The sequence below is a fragment of the Frankliniella occidentalis genome, unplaced genomic scaffold (assembly GCF_000697945.3).
Source record: "Frankliniella occidentalis isolate FOCC.00 unplaced genomic scaffold, Focc_3.1 Scaffold124, whole genome shotgun sequence".
Lineage (NCBI taxonomy): Eukaryota > Metazoa > Arthropoda > Insecta > Thysanoptera > Thripidae > Frankliniella > Frankliniella occidentalis.
Window position 1 is genome coordinate 115,508 of NW_026267251.1, and position 17,556 is coordinate 133,063.

Sequence of the window (17,556 nt, forward strand, 5' to 3'; positions counted from 1 at the left end):
CCAGCCCAGCGGAGCCATAGAAACTCCGTAACCGTTGTAGTTTCACCTTTATCAGAAAATTGGAATGCTGTTACATTTATTTCAAGGTATCAATTACAATTTTTTGGAAACGCAACTTGAAACGAAAAGTTCGATTCTCCGATTTTCCCTGATTAGACATTGATCATACAGCATCTACTGGAGCGTGTGTTGAAACACGTAGTTACGTCGATGATTGAAAGAGGCGTCGAGAGTCTACAGAAGAGGTAGTCTAAAATGCAAACACTTTGCAATGGATGTTTTGTGTAGGCCTAGGCCATTTAGACTTAACCGGTGTATTATATCTTATATCTCTAGCTTATGATGGCATTTGTAAATAATTACGCCATTCCTTAGGTAAGTAAGAGTGTTCTATGCGGTCGAAACTAGTGGAAGTGTGAGAAGTCTATGTTGTCCTGGCTTCGTTTGGAGCGAAGAGGCACCCGCCGCGATACAGAACGAGCTTGGTATCATCACAGGAAAACAAATACACTCGCAGTATTTTACACTGGCATGGTAGTAGACTGATTGAAAATTTCTAAATTTTCTCCCGAATTTATTACGATGCTCGTCAGGGATGTGTCGGCTCTCAGTCGTAATAAATGCGACTTCTTGTCTGCAGGCAAGGCCTACTCATAAGAATACTGTTTACCGTCCACCCAACCTCTTATTTAAACAACAATGGTATGTTTTTCTGTCATCATGCGTTTAAAAAATTTCTAAAACGCATGAAACAATTTTTCAAACTGAATAAGCATTTTTCTTACAAGTTTTGCACTTAAGATTTGTTTTTAAGTTAAAATTTGGTTTCTAAGTCCAGTGGTTTGGTTATGAGGTTAGTTGTGGATGGTGAAAAAATTAACAAGAGACAAATTGCTGTTGCTCTCTTCTCTGATTATTTCCTATTTTATTTCTGTATGATTGTGTAATTATTAGTGTTGTAAGATTCAACTCTCCAAATGCCTATAATTAAAATGAAAGATACTCCTTTGACAATTTTCTCATAATCAACAAAGGTTTTATTCCTAAATTTAACTGAAATGTTAAATTAGTTTAAAATCAATTTTCCTATGTGGTGTGTATGATGTGATCTGGAATTCTGTAATGGTATCTCTTTAAAACTTGTACCTATGGGTTTTTATTATTCTTGTTTGTTGTTTTTTGACAACTACTTACATTAGTTAATCCACATTTATTGATTACATAGGTTATATTCCTTGAATTTGAATGTATTTTTTTTCTATTGTTATAGATTTAGATGCCTTTATTAGCTATTGGACGCTAATAAAGCTATAAAGCACACATTAGAATGGCGGATGTAGAAGAGAGGAAATCGGCATCCCCTGTTGAGGAAGTGATGGACCTTGATGAGGACTCTGCTGAAGATGAAGAGGAGGAAGAGGGTGAAGAGGAGGAGGACGAGGAGGAGGAAATGGAAACAAATGTGTCTTCATCTCCTTCTACCTCTACCCCCCAGAGCCCGATTGTGTTGACACTTGGTGGAAGAGGGCATATTCCAAAAGGTTTGTTAACTCCTCATTTCTTCACCGGTTTGTTGAAAAATTGCATGAAATGTGCTGATTTCAATTCAATTCTTATAGGTGGTCAAGGTAAACCTCTTAATATCAGGAGAGGAAGAGGACGCCCAAGAAAAGGCGATCCGGGTTATGCAACACCCCCAAAACAGCCACTTGGCTTGAAATTAAAAAGATGGAGAGGGTTGGTATTTTTGTTCAATTAACTTGAAGAGGCTTATCATTTTGTATCTATTATCTTAATGTTCCCCCCACTTACTTTGTATAACAGAGGTCAATTCTCTCATGAATTGGGGAAATTGCATAAATCTCCAAAAAATAGCCCCCTTAGAGATGATTGCATCCTTATCAAAAGCCCAACACCAAGCCCTTTGCGAGATTCACCATCTGGCATGAGTTCTCCTGGTTCTCTGGCTATTGTGGCTACAACTCCTACTACACCAAATGCTTCTGCCTCAGAATTGGCAATGATCTCGTGCTCTGTTGAGAAACCAACCATGCCTGCCCCGGAGGAACCACCCTACTTTCCAGAAAAATGGTATAAGTTCAATATTTTACATAAGTTCACCAAGTAGTCTTTGTATATTGCAATTATGCAAATTACTTATGTTCAAATATCAAAATACTCTATTCATCATATGGCATTAAGATGTGTAATATAGTCTAAAATGAGTAATTCATTTCAGGCCTGGAAAGGTATGTGCTCTGTGCAATCTACCAGAAAAATCTCAGCTTGGTCAAGGTGAAATGCTCAGGCTTGTTTGTCCTGAGGGTTTTGATCCCAGAAAGTCATGTGCCTCAACTCCAACTAGAGATGGGATGATGAGTCCTTCTCAAGAATCCATTGGCAGTGCTGGTGACACAGAAAAAGAGAGCCCTGTCACAAACCCTGGTGATAAAAGCCCTCGTATGCTTATCCCTCAAAGCCGGCGCAAGTACATGTCAAAGAGAAATAGTTTGCAAAATGCAAATGAAGTTTTAGATGAACTTAGTATTGTTGGGTATGCAGATGAAATAGACCAAACTACTTTATTTGAATCAGGTATGATCAGTATTTGAAAGTAAGCTCGATGAATAAAACAGTTTTCCTTAATTGGTCTGTTGTGTATACCACTTGAGTTTAAATTTCTCAAGCTATTTTTATTTCTCTTTTTTATAAAATAGGAAACTACTATGTACATTATGGGTGTGCAGTTTGGTCAGCTGGTGTTTCTCGCTCAGCTGAAGGAGCTCTGGAGGGTGTAGCTTCAGCAGTCGTAGAAGGTGTGAATCGGCGGTGCATGTACAGTAATTGTGGTAGATTTGGAGCAAGTGTTGCTTGCCAGTTTGCTGGGTGTCCCAAGCACTTTCACTTGCCATGTGCTGCTGCATCAGGTGGATTTCAGTGCAATAAAACACATACATTAATCTGTAACCTTCATCTTGATCAAGTATCACTTCTTGGTAAGGGTTGACATTTTTTGTCTTATCTAATCAAGTCTAATCTATTCATTATGTCTCTTAGAAAACATATCTTATATATCCCTGCACTTTCTGTAGGTGTTGGTGATGTGACTTGCAAAAAATGTAATTCACTAGGAGATGTGTCTAATCTCACAATGTGTAGTGCATGTGGAAGTCACTTCCATGGTGCTTGTGTGGGTATGGCCCTTCTCCCTGAGGTACGGGCTGGCTGGCAATGTGCAGATTGTCGTTGCTGCCAGGTGTGCAGATTAAAAGAAATGGATCATACAAAGATAATGGTTTGTGAAAAATGTGATAAGGCTTACCACCCAACTTGTCAGCGTCCTGTGGTTACATCTATTCCTAAATTAGGATGGAAATGCAAGGTAATTTAAAAAATCTTTTTTTGAAAAAAAAAACAAAAAAAAAACTTTTTTGTCTTCAAAACTGGTGTACAGATTTCTTAAAAATTTATCAAATTACCTGCTCTGAGGAAGCAAATGGAGAAATTGATGTACTGTACTGTACCAGAGCTGGCAGTAGGCCAAGTGCATCTAGTTTCCACTCTCTTTAAGTTTTCCTATCCATGCTATAAATTGTTTCTTTTCTGATGATTGATTTGCTTTTCAGTTTTGCCGAGTGTGTACTGATTGTGGCTCTAGAACACCTGGTTCTGGACACTCCTCTCGTTGGCATGCCCACTACACAGTTTGTGATTCTTGTTATCAACAAAGAAACAAGGGCTACTCCTGTCCAATTTGCAGAAGAGCCTACAGAGCAGCAGCGGTCCGAGAAATGGTTCAATGCACCATTTGTCGAAAAGCTGTTCATGGTTCTTGTGATGCAGAAGCAGACTATCCAACGTACCAACAGCGTAAGAGAGCAGAAGCCTCATATGACTATGTGTGCCCCATTTGTAGACAGTTGACTAGCAAATTAAAGAGGAAAAGTAGTATGGAGGATGGAGATTCAAGTCTCAGTGCTTCTCAGGAATCTCTTTCTGATGACTTCTTCGGTGATATGGACTCTTTTTCATCAGAGAAGGTTTGTTTTTTAACGATTATGTATGAAGAAATTTTTATCTATATTGAATTTACACTAAGTATTGAACTCTTCTGCAGGCAATGTTACTAGATTCAGAGGATGGAATGCGTGGTATTGGTTTGGGGAAAGGGAAACCTTTCTGTGCTGGTAAAATTGCTAAAAAGAAATTAGGGCTATCAAATAGTTTAATATTGAGTCTTCAGTCTTACGGTGCTAAAAATGCTGGAATGTCTGGACGTAAGGGTGCTATGGCTGGTCCCTACCAGAAAAAGCATCAAAAAATGGCCGAATTCGGCCGTAAGCGTGGACCCAAGTCCAAGATGAGAGGAGTTTTTGGTGTGCCTGGTCTTGGATTACAAGTATGTTTTTTATGGGCGAATGTTAAACTACTTTTATTCAATTAAGTTTTGTTAAGTCTCAATTAATCTAATGTTTTTTTTGCCATATTTTTCTTTAATATTCTTTAGCGGCCACAAGTTGATGCCACTCAAAGTAAAAAGGATGATGACCATGAAGATGAAAACCGCCTTGTTTTAGTATCTGCCAAGGACAAATTTGTTCTCTATCAAGATGTGTGTGTGATGTGTGGAGCTTTGGGTCAGGACCAAGAAGGCTGTTTGATTGCATGTGCACAATGTGGCCAATGTTATCATCCATACTGTACCAATGTGAAGGTAAAGGGGGCTTTTCATCTCCGTGACGAATGTAATATTACCTCTTGGTTCATGAGTACTTACAAACTTATCTTACAGATCACCAAAATCATTCTTCAAAAAGGTTGGCGTTGTCTCGACTGCACTGTTTGTGAAGGTTGTGGCCAGAGGCATGATGAGTCAAGGCTTATATTATGTGATGACTGTGATATTTCATATCACATCTATTGCATGGATCCGCCACTAGATTACGTTCCACATGGGAATTGGAAGTGCAAGTGGTATGTTTTCTTGACTTATCCATAAATTCAATTCATGTATTTGTATGCTATAGTTTTTCCTTGGTTTGTTTGTGTAGGTGTGTACAATGCCATACTTGTGGGGCTAATGATCCTGGACCTAATTGCCACTGGCTAAAAGGATTTACTGAATGTGGTCCTTGTGCATCAAGAACATCTTGCCCTGTTTGTCAAGACAGTTATGGGGAAGGAGAATTAATCATCAAGTGTATTAATTGTGAGCGGTGGTTGCATTGCATGTGTGATCGCATTCGCACTGAAGCTGAAGCTGAGAAGTGTGCAGAGGAGGGTTACAAATGTGTCTTGTGCCGGCCTCTTAATGTTCCTCCACCTCACCTTGTTCAGCCTGCAATTCTCATGAAGCCAAAACCTAAAATTCTTCCTCTTCCTGCACCAGTTAGGATGCCGTCTCCACCTAGGAGTCCTGGTTAGTTTTCAATTTTACTTATTCATGGGGGTTCATGGACTCTGGAACGATTTGTTGTTAGACTGTATCGCATGAGGATATGTCAGCGGATTGCCTATGGTACCACAATGCGCCATGATCCTTGACAATAGGCTAACCCGAGCGCAAACCTGCATGCAGTACAGTTTAACTTCAAAATATGGCAGGGTCTGTAGGCCATCCTTAAGTTATAACTACACTGTTTCTTGTGCCCTTTATGCAATTCATATATTGTGTCTTTCTCATCAGACTTTACTCACAAGAGAAAGCAGGAGTTTCAAAAGGATGGAGTAATCTTATCTGAGTCTGGGCTCATTCTCATCAAGTCATTAGAAATTGAAAAAGAAAAGCGTCAAATAAATGATCCAAAGAAAAAGCGCTTCAACCGCAAAATGCTTGCTCAAATGGAACCTGTTGTTTTACCATCCCGGACTGATTCTGATGGTTTAGATCAGGATCCTAATGGAAGTAAGATATTTTTAAAGTTAATGTTTTTCTTTTTTCGTTAGTGTTGCTTTGAATTCTGTTAATCTTTTGTTTCATTTTTGTGAAGACCAAGGTGATGGTGATGATCCTGATGAAGAATTTTATAGAGATGGAATGGTGGTAGCACCCAAAGAAGATGGTTCACCACCTGAACCACCAGAAGGTTTTACCATCCATACTTCAAAAACTGGCAATCTAGTCCTACGGAGAATAAGAGTTCGAAATCTGAAAAATCTTGGAATTGGTGGCTTTAATGCTAGGTTACGTAACAACAGGTACCGTGAAGAGACTGATGACCCTCTAGAAACATGCAATACATTATTTACTCGACTAGATGATAGTGTGGTTCCTGTTTTATGTGATGACAAGCCTAAACGTAAACCCTTACGCAGGAAGCTAAAATCCAAATTGGTAGAAAATTATCCATCATATCTTCAGGAGGCCTTCTTTGGTAAAGAACTGTTAGAAACTAGTAAAGAACAGGCAAGCAGCAGCAGTGAAAGTGAAGCTGAAGAATCTGATCGAATGAAGGTTACTCCTGATAAAACGATCACATTGTCACAAGATGAGTTAAAAGCAATTGAAGAATTAAAAGCGAAAAAAGAAGCAGAAAAGGCTGAGCGGATCAAGGAAGAAGCTGAATCAGCATTGGCTATGAAATCTCCTATCAAAGAGGAGGATGATTCTTATGATGCTGAAGTGCTGAAGGACATTCCAAATGTACCCCATGATTTTCTAGATGCTGATCTAGTCAACACGATAATGAATGAAGAATCAGATATGAAGGCTGAGGAAAATTTGGAAGATATTGCTGCTGATACAGATCTTGGCGATGTATCTGGTCAGGGACATAAAGATGAGCTTACAGACATACTCAGCCCTAATTTCAATTTAGACTGCATCCAGACCGATACAGGTAAAGTCAGAGTGAAAGACATTTGTATCTGAGTTTTTTTTGTTTTTTATTGTTTGTTTGTTCAATGTTGGTAACTTGTTTCTTGTTTTAGGCTTGCCCAATATGGACAGCAGAGATGTTGAGGAAATTTTCAAAGGAGTTCTTACTGATGAATCCCAAGAATCGCAGGAATGCAATGTTTACCCTATGAATCCTGTTCCTGGACCTGTTCTTTCTACTCACAACAATGTCCCAGCATCACCAACTCCATCTCAACATCCAGGTACATACAACGCTCCTTACTTTTCAATTTCTATCCAAGAATATTTTGATTGTTATTTGTTTCTAATTTTGTTTTTCTTCTTCTAGTTGTCCCTCCACAACTGACATTGGCCCGTACTCAAGCTGTTCAGTCAAACATAAGCTCACCCATGAGTTTTCCTCCGCCTTCACCTTATCAGTCAGAGTATAGCAAGTAAGTTACTGTGTTTTAATTTTCAGTCTTATTTGTGAATGTCAATGTTTTTTTTACACAACTCATTTCTGATGAATAACTTGTTCTTCTCTAATGTGATTTGCAGTAGCCCACAGTTCAGCCCTGCCTTTTCAGAACCACCACATTCTCCTTGGATATCATCTCAGAGCGGAGACGTGGATGGTAACTCGATGGGAGGTATGGCAAATGATAATTCTCAGCCTGCCACTGGTCAAGCCAAAAATGCTCGCAACAATACTGAGCGCATGGAAGTTGATGAAGCCCTTGGTAAAGGTGCTACTATTTCTGCTGTGCTGTATGCAAATATCAACCATCCAGAGTGGAAGAAGGATTACCCGGGTATGTACTCAATAGTTGATATTTAATACAAAGAGTTTATTTTTAATTCTAGGCTTGTGGATTAACATTACTTTTATATTTACAGCTTGGTCAGATAGATGCAAGATGATCGTGAAGAAGTGGAGAGTTCTTCCAGCTGAACAGAAAGCACCATACCTACAGCAGGCTAGAGATAACAGAACAAACCAGAAGTTAAAGAAAGGACACCAGGTCAGTTTTGATAGATTTATTTGCGTTATGCCATGCAAATGGTTTTCAAAATTGATTCTTAACCAATATTTAAAGGCAATTTACCTCTTGCTCACATAGTTCAGATGAAGTCTCTTTCTAATTTTACTCTGGCAGTAATCATTATAGAGAAAACTTTGCACTTCGCTCTGTTAGGGTTTTAAATTTTTAAACACATAATGTGGTATGACTTTTTGCATATTCTGCGTGTGCTATTGGTTGCGGAGTCATTATCAGTGTGTTTTTTTTTATCGTCCGAAAACTGCCTTAATTTGAGTGTGTTTTCCCCACCCTGCTTTTGTCAATTCTCACCTGCAAAATTTTTCCTCTCCTTGAGTGTTTTAACAAACTCTTACCATTATTAACAACCTTAATTCCCTTAGCTCATGTGGATATCACTCAATGCCTTTGTGATGGATTGCCTTTACAAATTGATTTATATGTTTGTACGTGTATGTGTGTGTGTGCGTGTGTTATGTCTGGTGACACATAAACACTGCAGATTTGTGCTCCTGCTGCTTCAATCAACAAGAATCCTATTCCTTTGGTGTCAACACAGTCGGTGGGTGCCCTGGGTGGCCTTGCCCAGGGCCCAGGCCCAACAACGCCTGCAGCCTCGCCGCAGTGTGTCCTGAAGCCATCAGTCCCTGCATCTGTGTCCTCTGTGGCATCAGCCTCATCAGTCAGCTCGCCCTCAACCTCGACCTCGCAGCCTGAGGTGTGTTCTGGGGAGGCAGGCCTTCTGGCAGGGCCTGATGAGGAAGACCTACTAACAGCATCCGGTGTGGAACAAGCACCCCCTTCACCCACCCCTCCCGCCACCCCAGCCACGCCTACACCCCCACCGCCGCAGCCACCGACCCCTTCCACCCCTGCTCCTGTCCCTCTCACCCCTAGCCCTGCCCCCGCACCAGCACCTCTTCCTTCACAACCTGCTGCAACCCCGAGTGCCTTAGTAAACGTGCCCAGTTCGACTGTCATGTCCTCGCCCCTTTTAGCCACCATGGCCTCCACTAACCAGGCCGTCGCAGTTTCGGTCTCGTCTGTAATTCTCCCCTCCCCGGCGTCGAGCGCGATGGTGCCCACGATGGTGCCCACCATCACCACCTCGTCGCCGATGGCGTCTGGCCCCTTACCAGTGGTGACGGCTGCTGCAGCAGCCGCAGCAGCCCCGGCTCCGGCACCTAGGCCCCCCAGCGTCAACCCCCCTCCCGCTATCCCTCCACCTCACCACCACCATACTATCCACCACTCTCCGGCGACTGACGGGGCGCAGCCCGTTCCCACTATCGTCAGACGAACGCCGACCATTGAGAACGTGAACCTGAAGTTCCTCCCCATTCAAACGTTGAGCCAGCAGTCGGGCTCCACGCATACGCTGCACCAGTACTTTCCCGTGCAACACATCATCTCTTCCTCTTCTCTCGCTCGGGCTTCTAATGCAGTAGTGGTGGCTGCTCCTAATATGGGGGAGAGCGGGCCTAGAGCGACTATCCAGACCGCTTCTATCTTGGGCATACTAACCACTAACGCAGCACCCATCCCAAGCGTTGACCAGCAGATTCGCGTCCTCACCCCTTCCGAGATCATGCGCACCCTCCCATCCCTCGAGCCCGTGCCGACCACCTCACTGGCATCGGTGAGCCCTGTCACAGTCATTCAAAGCATTTGTTGTAATTTTGTTTTGCGGGCGTTTCTATTTTTTGTTTGTTTCCGTGAGCTGCTGAAAATGTCTATATTCTTTTTGACCTTGTCTTGAGCAGTTTTTATGCTTGAGAACACTGGGCACTGACTTTCCACAAAATTAAATTTTAACAAATAGTTTTAAACTTTTAATTGTTTGAGCAAAGCTAATTTTTCAATTTTTCTTGTCTTCTATTGGGGGGAGGGAAACCCACTAAGTTTCCCTCATTATTATGAAAAATTCAGGGGAAAGCTAAAAAAATAAAAAATAAATGAAAATGAGTTATGTTTTTATCTCAAGTCAGCATGAATAATGTGGTATAGTCAATGTTCAGTGTGCCTGGTAGATATTTCTGAATAATTATTGTAGAAAATTAGTTACCTTATAGAAAATTGCAAATAGAGGCAGCTTTAGATTGTTTTAAAATGAACTCACAAGATTCTGGGTGTGTTTAGAGTGATTTTTCATAGATAATATTTCTACTGGTTAAGGGTATTCTGCTAAACCGTATTGTGTCATGGTTTTCATGGTGACACACCCTAAATTCATTCAATTTAAAGGTTTATGTACTATACTTAGTTTGCATGGTTGCATCCTTTTCTATTTATTACATTTTTGAGTGAATAGGTCCCTAAATTGGATGTCCACCACTGAAATTCATTTTGTCCAGTCTTAATAGAATGTTTTTATGAGCATATCGTGATATGAACTTCTGTTCTGTTGAATTAAGTTTGTGACTGGGAAATGCTTAACTTCCCCAAGATACCCCTCCCTTCTCCCCCTTATCCTCATCCTACCTCCCTTTTTTAATTGTGCCTCACCTATATTTAATTAGCATTATTAGCTTTTTCTGTGTGGTTTCTTTTCTCCGTTGTGGTGTTTGTGTGTTTCTTTGCTAGATTTGGTGGAGGTTATGTGTAGAGTTGCTGTAGCCTTGTGTATAGTTTGGGTTAGTCTTGCTGATAATGCTTCTTATATCAACTGTTTCACTGCTATTTTCCCCCCTCTTGAACAAAGTTCCAAACTTCACAACCACTGTTACATAGTGTCTGAATTTACCTATGTTATCTGAAACTACTGGATTTCATTACAGCACTTTCTCTTTGGTTTTCTTATTCACCAGCTGAATGTCTTTCTAAACTTTTGTTAATTTCTTCTATCAAGGTTTTGGGCTTTGGTCTCTCTCTCATGTATACCATATTGGAATATTTGATCCATTTAAGGCCTGTTAATTCCTTTTTATTTTTCCTGGATATTTACTGTTCTAATTTGCCTGCACACTATTGTTTTGTTGTTAAAAGTTTTGAATGTTTCTGCATTGATATGCCTGTTGAGGTTTAATTCACTTTTTGCATGTTTTAAAACCTTTTCTTATTTTTGGTGATCTTAACACCAATTTTGTCCCTTTCATTAACCACAGTTGACGAATTTCAAACTCAAATCCTTAAAAAAATTTTTTTTAATACTTTTCTTATTGATAAATTTTTGCTATCAAAACAGTTATTTCGTAACTTGGGAGAGTTTATGAGCTCTTTCAGTTCTTGTTTATTTTCTTTCAATGATCCTACCTTATCATTCCTCCCAATTTTAATAAAGTAGTTCCCTATTTTATGTATGTTTTACATGTGTGGTGTTTTGATACAGGATACTGATAAGATACACCAGCAGAAAAATAGCCGTGAAGCGGAACAAGAGCGGCAATGGAAGCAACTCCAAGCTCTTCGGCAACAACAGCAGCAGCAACAACATCTCCTACAAAACCAACAGAGCCAAGGTATTGTCACTCTAAATAACACTAGATACAAATCAAATTATGTTTTTTTGTGAGAAAGTCATTGTTGATTTTTAAATTGCAGCTCTGAAAATAGCGAGGCACGTTAACCCAGATGGAAGTGTTACCCAATATCCTGTGGATCAAAGTGGTGTTAATTCAAGTGGCCTACCCCAACCAATGCAGGTAGCATCGGGCAAGGTTTGTAAATTTCTCCGAGACTGGAAGAAGGTAGTAGGTCAATGAACAAAAGGAATGTTTACCCTTTCTTGTGCTGTTCACCAGCCTTTCAACACGGTGGTCAACGTGGCAAACGCTCCACCGAGAGGTGTGCAATATGGACCGAGAGGTGTGGGCCCTGCTGTGGGTCCCCCTGTAGGCCCTGCAGTGGGTCCCCCAGTCGGTCCGTCAGTTGGCCCTTCGGTGGGGCCTCCAGTCGGTGCGTCGTCAGTGGGTCCAACAGGCCCAGTCCAGGTAGACCCCTACATGCAGCCCCCAGGCACACCGCGGCCTGGACCAGGGCCGCAGTACGCCCCCCGGCCACCCACTCTACCGTCACCGAACGCTGGAGTGGACCCGTACGCTGTGCCCCCGAGCCCGCGGCCCGGACCTCAGTACACCCCCAGACCACCCACTCTGCCCTCTCCAAACGCTGCTGTGGACCCGTACTCAGTGCCCCAGAGTCCGCGGCCCGGCCCTGGTCCCGGCCCCGGGCCTGGGCAGAGCGACCCCTACATGCAGCCCCCGGGCACACCCCGGCCGCAGCCGCAGGGTGACCCGCAGGGGGTGTTCGCCACCCCGCCGCCCACGCCAGCGCAGCCGTCGACACCCGGCACGCCCCTTGGTGCTCCGGGCACCCCTACTCAGATGCCAGGTCAAGAGGGCAACCAGCAGCTCCGAGATCTTCTTCAAAGGAGCCAGTTTAGGAAGTTGGAACCTGGTGGGGAAGGTCAGCAGCGGATTTGGGACCCAACCATGAGAACAGGTGGGTTATCCATCGATGCAAAGCTGTCGTGCTTGAGAGGTCCTCATAAGACATTGTTTACAGAGCATTGTGGCATAAGTTCGGTTTGAAATGTTAACAATATTTTTTCTCTCTCTCTCTGTCTCTCTTCAGATCAACCAGCTCCTGCAGAAACAGAAACAACATCACAGCCTCAGTTGCAAATGACCAATGTCCAGCAATCTACTCAATCAATGGTAATGTCTCAAGCACAAATGCCTGGCTTGGAACCTCAGCAGACACAGCAAGCTCAAGCAATGCCCCAACAAAATTTGCTACAGGGTCAAAGCACGGAGTTTCGGCAGCCATTGCCTCCATCTAGACTGCGATTTCCTCTCAACAGTGTTGTTATTCGAAGTTCTGACAACATTCATGTCCCTCTTCAGTCGGGTGATTCTCGAATCGCGGTAAGTCTTTTGTGGTAACTTTGCGTAGCAAGTTGACTGCTCTTTAGTGGATCATTTGTTTTCTTTTAAACTTGTCACATTCTCATACTGGCGCTGCATTGGGCTTTACATTCAAGCTGCTTAGTACTTCTTGCTTTGTGTTGTTTTTTTGTTTTTTTTATCTGGGGGCATAATTATGCTATTTGAGTTGCTTTATAAGAAGTTCATTGCATTTTCAGAGCTTGGATCCACGAGCACGCCTCATCATTCATCAAAGAACACAAGCTCAGGCTCAAAATCAGGCTCAGGGACAGGGACAATTAATAGCAGTTGGTCAACCTATCACATCACAGCAAATGCAAACCAGCATCGTTCAATTCTCATCTCAGCAGGTGCAGAGCGTCTCTTCTCAAGGGCCTACCACTGCACCAGTGCCAGTCTCTGCTCCTGCAGCACCACAACCAGCCTCTGCCCCTGCCCCTGCGCCATCTCCTCAAGCTACAGTGCATTCCATGTCAGACTCCCAAGAGATACCTGACAGTGTGACTGCTGAGCTTGAAAAGCTGGAACAAGAAGGTGGTACAATGGCTGAGGTGGACAATGTCACTGACATTCTAGGTGGTCTTGTTGAGGATGATGATGAGCTTCTAGGTGCGTATTTGTAACTTAAAGAGAGTCTTGGGGACTGTCTAATTATTCTATTTGCTTTTACACCATTATTTATTGGTTAAATGATTGATTTGATTCCTCACTTTTTTTTTTAGCTGAGATGGGTGCAGATTTCAATATTCTGGAATATGCTGATCCGGAACTGGGGGACATAGGTGAAAAGACAAACATTCTCGATGAAAATTTGGATTTAGAGGAGCCAGAGGTGAAGAAGGACTCTACACAGCAAGTGAAGAGTGACACCACTGAAAGTGGTGAAAGCAGTGCTACAGAGCATTCTGCTGATAATGCACCCTCTGTGCAATCACAACCAAATTGCTCAACAAGTGGCCCCACACAAATGCAGCCTCAGGTCTGTGCAAATTTCTTTTGCATGTGTTTTTAAATCAGAATTTTTTTTTATTTTTTTTAAAATCTGGTTTGACGATTAATTAAATTTTTATTGCAGGCGGAGGTGAATGGAACGGCTGTGAATACCTCTCAGACTGGTGCTGTTGTTAGTACCAATGTGGTCACATCACTTGGTGGAGGAATACCGAGTGCGGGCATTACACCTTTACCTCAACAGGGTCAAGTGCCAACACGAGTAGTTGTGGATGCCAATGGAGAACAGCGAGTTGTTGATGGCAATGTAGCTATTGCTTATCAAAACTCATTCCAAGGCCAGCCTCCTCTCTTGCAGAGAGTTCAAATGCCCGGGGGTAAGTGTTAATGCAATTTTTTCATTTCAGATATTCTTAGAATATTTAGTTTGGCTTGAAAAACATGTCTGACTTGTGGAGTAACCCATGCAACTTCGTTTTGCAGTTCCTCAGCAGCGACTTCAAACGCTCCAGCGACGAGTGGTGGTTGGTCAGAATGGACAGCTTCTGCAGCATACTGCCGTTTCACAGCCTGGAGCTCCGGTCGGCACCGTGACACGGGTTGGCCCAGGTCCCGGACTGCCACCACCGCCACCACCCCCGCCTCCGCCGCCGCCCTACCCAGGACCACCGCCACCTTACCCTGTCTCCATGCAGCATGTAAGTGATTTGAAAAATATAGCTATTCCAAGAAAAGGACTGTTCAAAACTCATTGCATTCAGGCTTTTCGGGCTTGTCTTTTGAGTACTATGTATTGTCAGGAGTTGATGGGTGAGAGAAATTGTCCTGCCTAATTTATACGTCACCCAGTAGCTATATCAATTGAAGGGTTACAAAATTTGCATCATCTGCAACTATGATGTGTTACACATGCATTGATTGGCTGTGACAGAGCTTTGGCTGTTTGGGAAGCATTTTTTTCCCCTTACTATTTTTCCTTTAATCCTGTTTGGAGTGTTAGTGGTATACAGGTTGTGCCGTAGGTCTAGTAGAGTATTAGTGTGTGGGCTGATTTATGTGAGCTGTATTGTGTTAATTTGAAACTGCAAGCAGAATTTATTTTATCATTTTTACGTGCATCACTCAATAATTCTTGGTGCTTTCAGATGCACCTTTTTCAATGAAATTTCAAGGGGGGGGGGGGAGAAGAAAAAAGCTATGTCAAATATGATTATTAACTTGAGTGAATTTGCCAAGAGTTTCTTAGGGGCCTCTTTCTAAACATGTTTTTTTTTGTTTTTTTTTTTGGGGGGGGGGGGACTTATACCCTTGGTGGTCTGAAAGCTTTGGTTTTACAGAGGGGAGCCTTGCAAGGTGTTCTGTCTGTTCTTCTCATGTGCCCCCAATCACTGTTTACCCATAATATGAACATAGTTAGTCAGCAAGTTGAATAAAAAGTCATGTGAAAATTGCTATCTAAGACTAAATTTTAATATAAAATTGCAAGTTGTTGTTTGAGAAGTCAAGCTTTTAGCAGGTGATAACAGTCATTGATTTATTGATCCCTAACTCAATTGCATATTATTTTGACTGTCACTTATTACCAAATTATGTATTTTCACCCCCCTGCCCCCTTTTCAATAAGAAATCTAAATATTCAAATCATGCATGAATCTTAGCTCTAAGAATCAGGTGTTGGGACTTGGCATTTACTAACTCAAACATCTAACGGCATGTGGCATAGATGGCTCCTATGGCTGGGGTGGTGTGCATGGGGCCCCAAATGGACCACTCTGGTCCCGCTGGTCTGGGCGCTCTACCCCAAATGGGGCCCCAAATGCGTCCCATGATGTCCCATACGCCTTCGATGGGACCGCCGGTTGGGCCGCCGGCTGAATCACCTTTAGGCCTCCCTGGTCCTGATCACATGCAGCGCAACGCATGCAGACCCCTTTTACTACAGGTGAGAGCTCTGCTCAGCTGTGTGTGAGCCAGGGTAGACTATTGAAGTCTATTTTGAAGAGAATCACGCTGCACAGTTGCATGTGACCAATCATTTTGGTACTTTGAAGAAATAGTTATAGAGAGAATATGCAATCGTCACATGTCAATTTTTAATGAGAGCAGTTAAGAGGCTATTTTCAGGGTGTAAGCAAATAAGGCACTTCCCCATCACACTCATCACAGTCAAACGAAAAGTAAACTTCATTTTTGGAAAGTTGATTTCCATTTCTTTGCTTTATTATGATTTTCATTTTCAGTATAATAATGTGTTTCTAAAGTACCTACATCATTCTAATGCTTATTTTTTCATTAATTTTTGTGGCTGTAGTTAGTCATGTTTATATTTGCATGCTTCGGTGGTATTGCATGCTATATTCATTTCATGGTAAATAGTATTGTCAACTCTTTGTTTTATTCCCTGTGATGTTTGGGAGCATTAATTTAAGAGTCCTCATGGAGAATGTTCCCTCTTCCCCTTTCATCCCTTTTCGACCACTTTGAAGGGTGAATGCTGTGAGCTCCCGCGTTAATTCGCTTTGGAGCTGTATGGTCAAAACCTCACGAATTTATCAAAACAATAAAAATTATCTTTCATTGAACGTGTTATCTCTCTCTTAATACGTAATTAATACAGGAGAATCCATACTAACTCTTTCTTATTTGTTTAGGATCAACCACTTTTGCTGGAGGAGCTCCTGGAACAAGAAAAGCGGGAGCAAGAAAAGCAACAGCAGCAGCAACAAGTGTCTCAAGTGGATGTTGCTACAGCCCAAGGCCTTACCTCACCTATGGGAAACAACATGATTAGCGACCTGGAGTTAGAACATCTTGTACTCAATTCTCCTAGTGGACAAACTTCTAATCAACCTAAACCACAAATGCCAGGTATGCAATTATTTTATAAAGAAAGAAAAAAAAAAGTAAATATTCTTGCTATTAGTAGCATTTTAATTGTTAATACCTTTTTTCCCTGTTGTTTAAAAATCCTTTTCTTTTCAGTTGCTCAATCTCTGCCTGGTCAAGTTATGATGCAACCTCAGTTGAGGCCACCATTTCCTCCCCGACCAGTTGGCCCTATGTCTGGTCCTGTGGCTGGTACACCTGGCAACCCATCTGTTGTCCAACCTGGTGTTGTTGGCTCATTAGGACCTGTTAATGTCGGAGGCATGGCGTCCGGCCAGATTGGTTTACAGCAACCCGTACAACAATGGGTACAAAGACCACAAATTGTGCGTCCACCAACACAGCCTATGGCTCCTCAAGAATGTGAGTGAATATTACCTTCATTTTCTGCATTATCTTGTTTTACCTCAATTGTAAACTTACACATCTGTTGTGTTCTTGTAGCCCGAGTTCCACTCTTCAGTGCACCTCGACTTGTGCAGCCTCCCTCGCCTCCAGAAAATATAGCATCAGAAGCTGACAAACAAGCTCACTTAGCATATGATCATTGGCTTAACCATGAGAACCAATATCTAGCTGATCAGCTAAAATATTATGAAACAGAAGTTCATAAATTGAGGAAAGCTAGAAAGGTAAATATCAGCGAAATTGTACATTAATATTACCCCATAAACCCATCACATTGCCCATTTTATTTTTTCTGTTCTTTGCAGTCTCTGATCAGCAAAAAGAGAGTGGCTATGAAGCATGGAAATGAACTACATGAAACTGATGCAGCCGAACTTCAGCGCATCACTGAGGAGCAAAGTGGTTTGCAGAAACATCTTGATTCAGCTAGAAAAGCTAACCGTCAGCACAATTCTGTTATACAGGTAGGAAAACTGGTTCAATTACAAACAGTTTCAAATCAAATAATTTTTCCTCCCATAATTTATTCCCATTATTTATTAAT

The 17,556-nt window shown here is 42.0% G+C and overlaps 1 protein-coding gene across 1 annotated transcript; it reads left to right on the top strand.

The window, feature by feature from the left end:
• Nucleotides 1-30: 30 nt before the first annotated feature.
• LOC113206615 (histone-lysine N-methyltransferase 2D) lies at nt 31-17,476 on the top strand (the record flags this gene model as incomplete). Its single annotated transcript, XM_052270467.1, is given in 33 exon segments — nt 31-375; nt 1,271-1,541; nt 1,620-1,737; nt 1,825-2,091; nt 2,240-2,595; nt 2,718-2,996; nt 3,093-3,382; nt 3,627-4,040; nt 4,118-4,399; nt 4,508-4,714; nt 4,793-4,974; nt 5,052-5,419; nt 5,687-5,905; nt 5,991-6,198; nt 6,316-6,839; nt 6,931-7,101; nt 7,188-7,293; nt 7,400-7,653; nt 7,739-7,863; nt 8,384-8,599; nt 11,210-11,339; nt 11,422-11,537; nt 11,622-12,321; nt 12,454-12,746; nt 12,965-13,376; nt 13,490-13,746; nt 13,843-14,095; nt 14,202-14,416; nt 15,442-15,660; nt 16,370-16,586; nt 16,701-16,967; nt 17,049-17,236; nt 17,318-17,476. Coding segments are annotated over 32 exon segments (8,226 nt in total), but the record flags the coding sequence as incomplete, so codon positions are not given.
• Nucleotides 17,477-17,556: the final 80 nt, after the last annotated feature.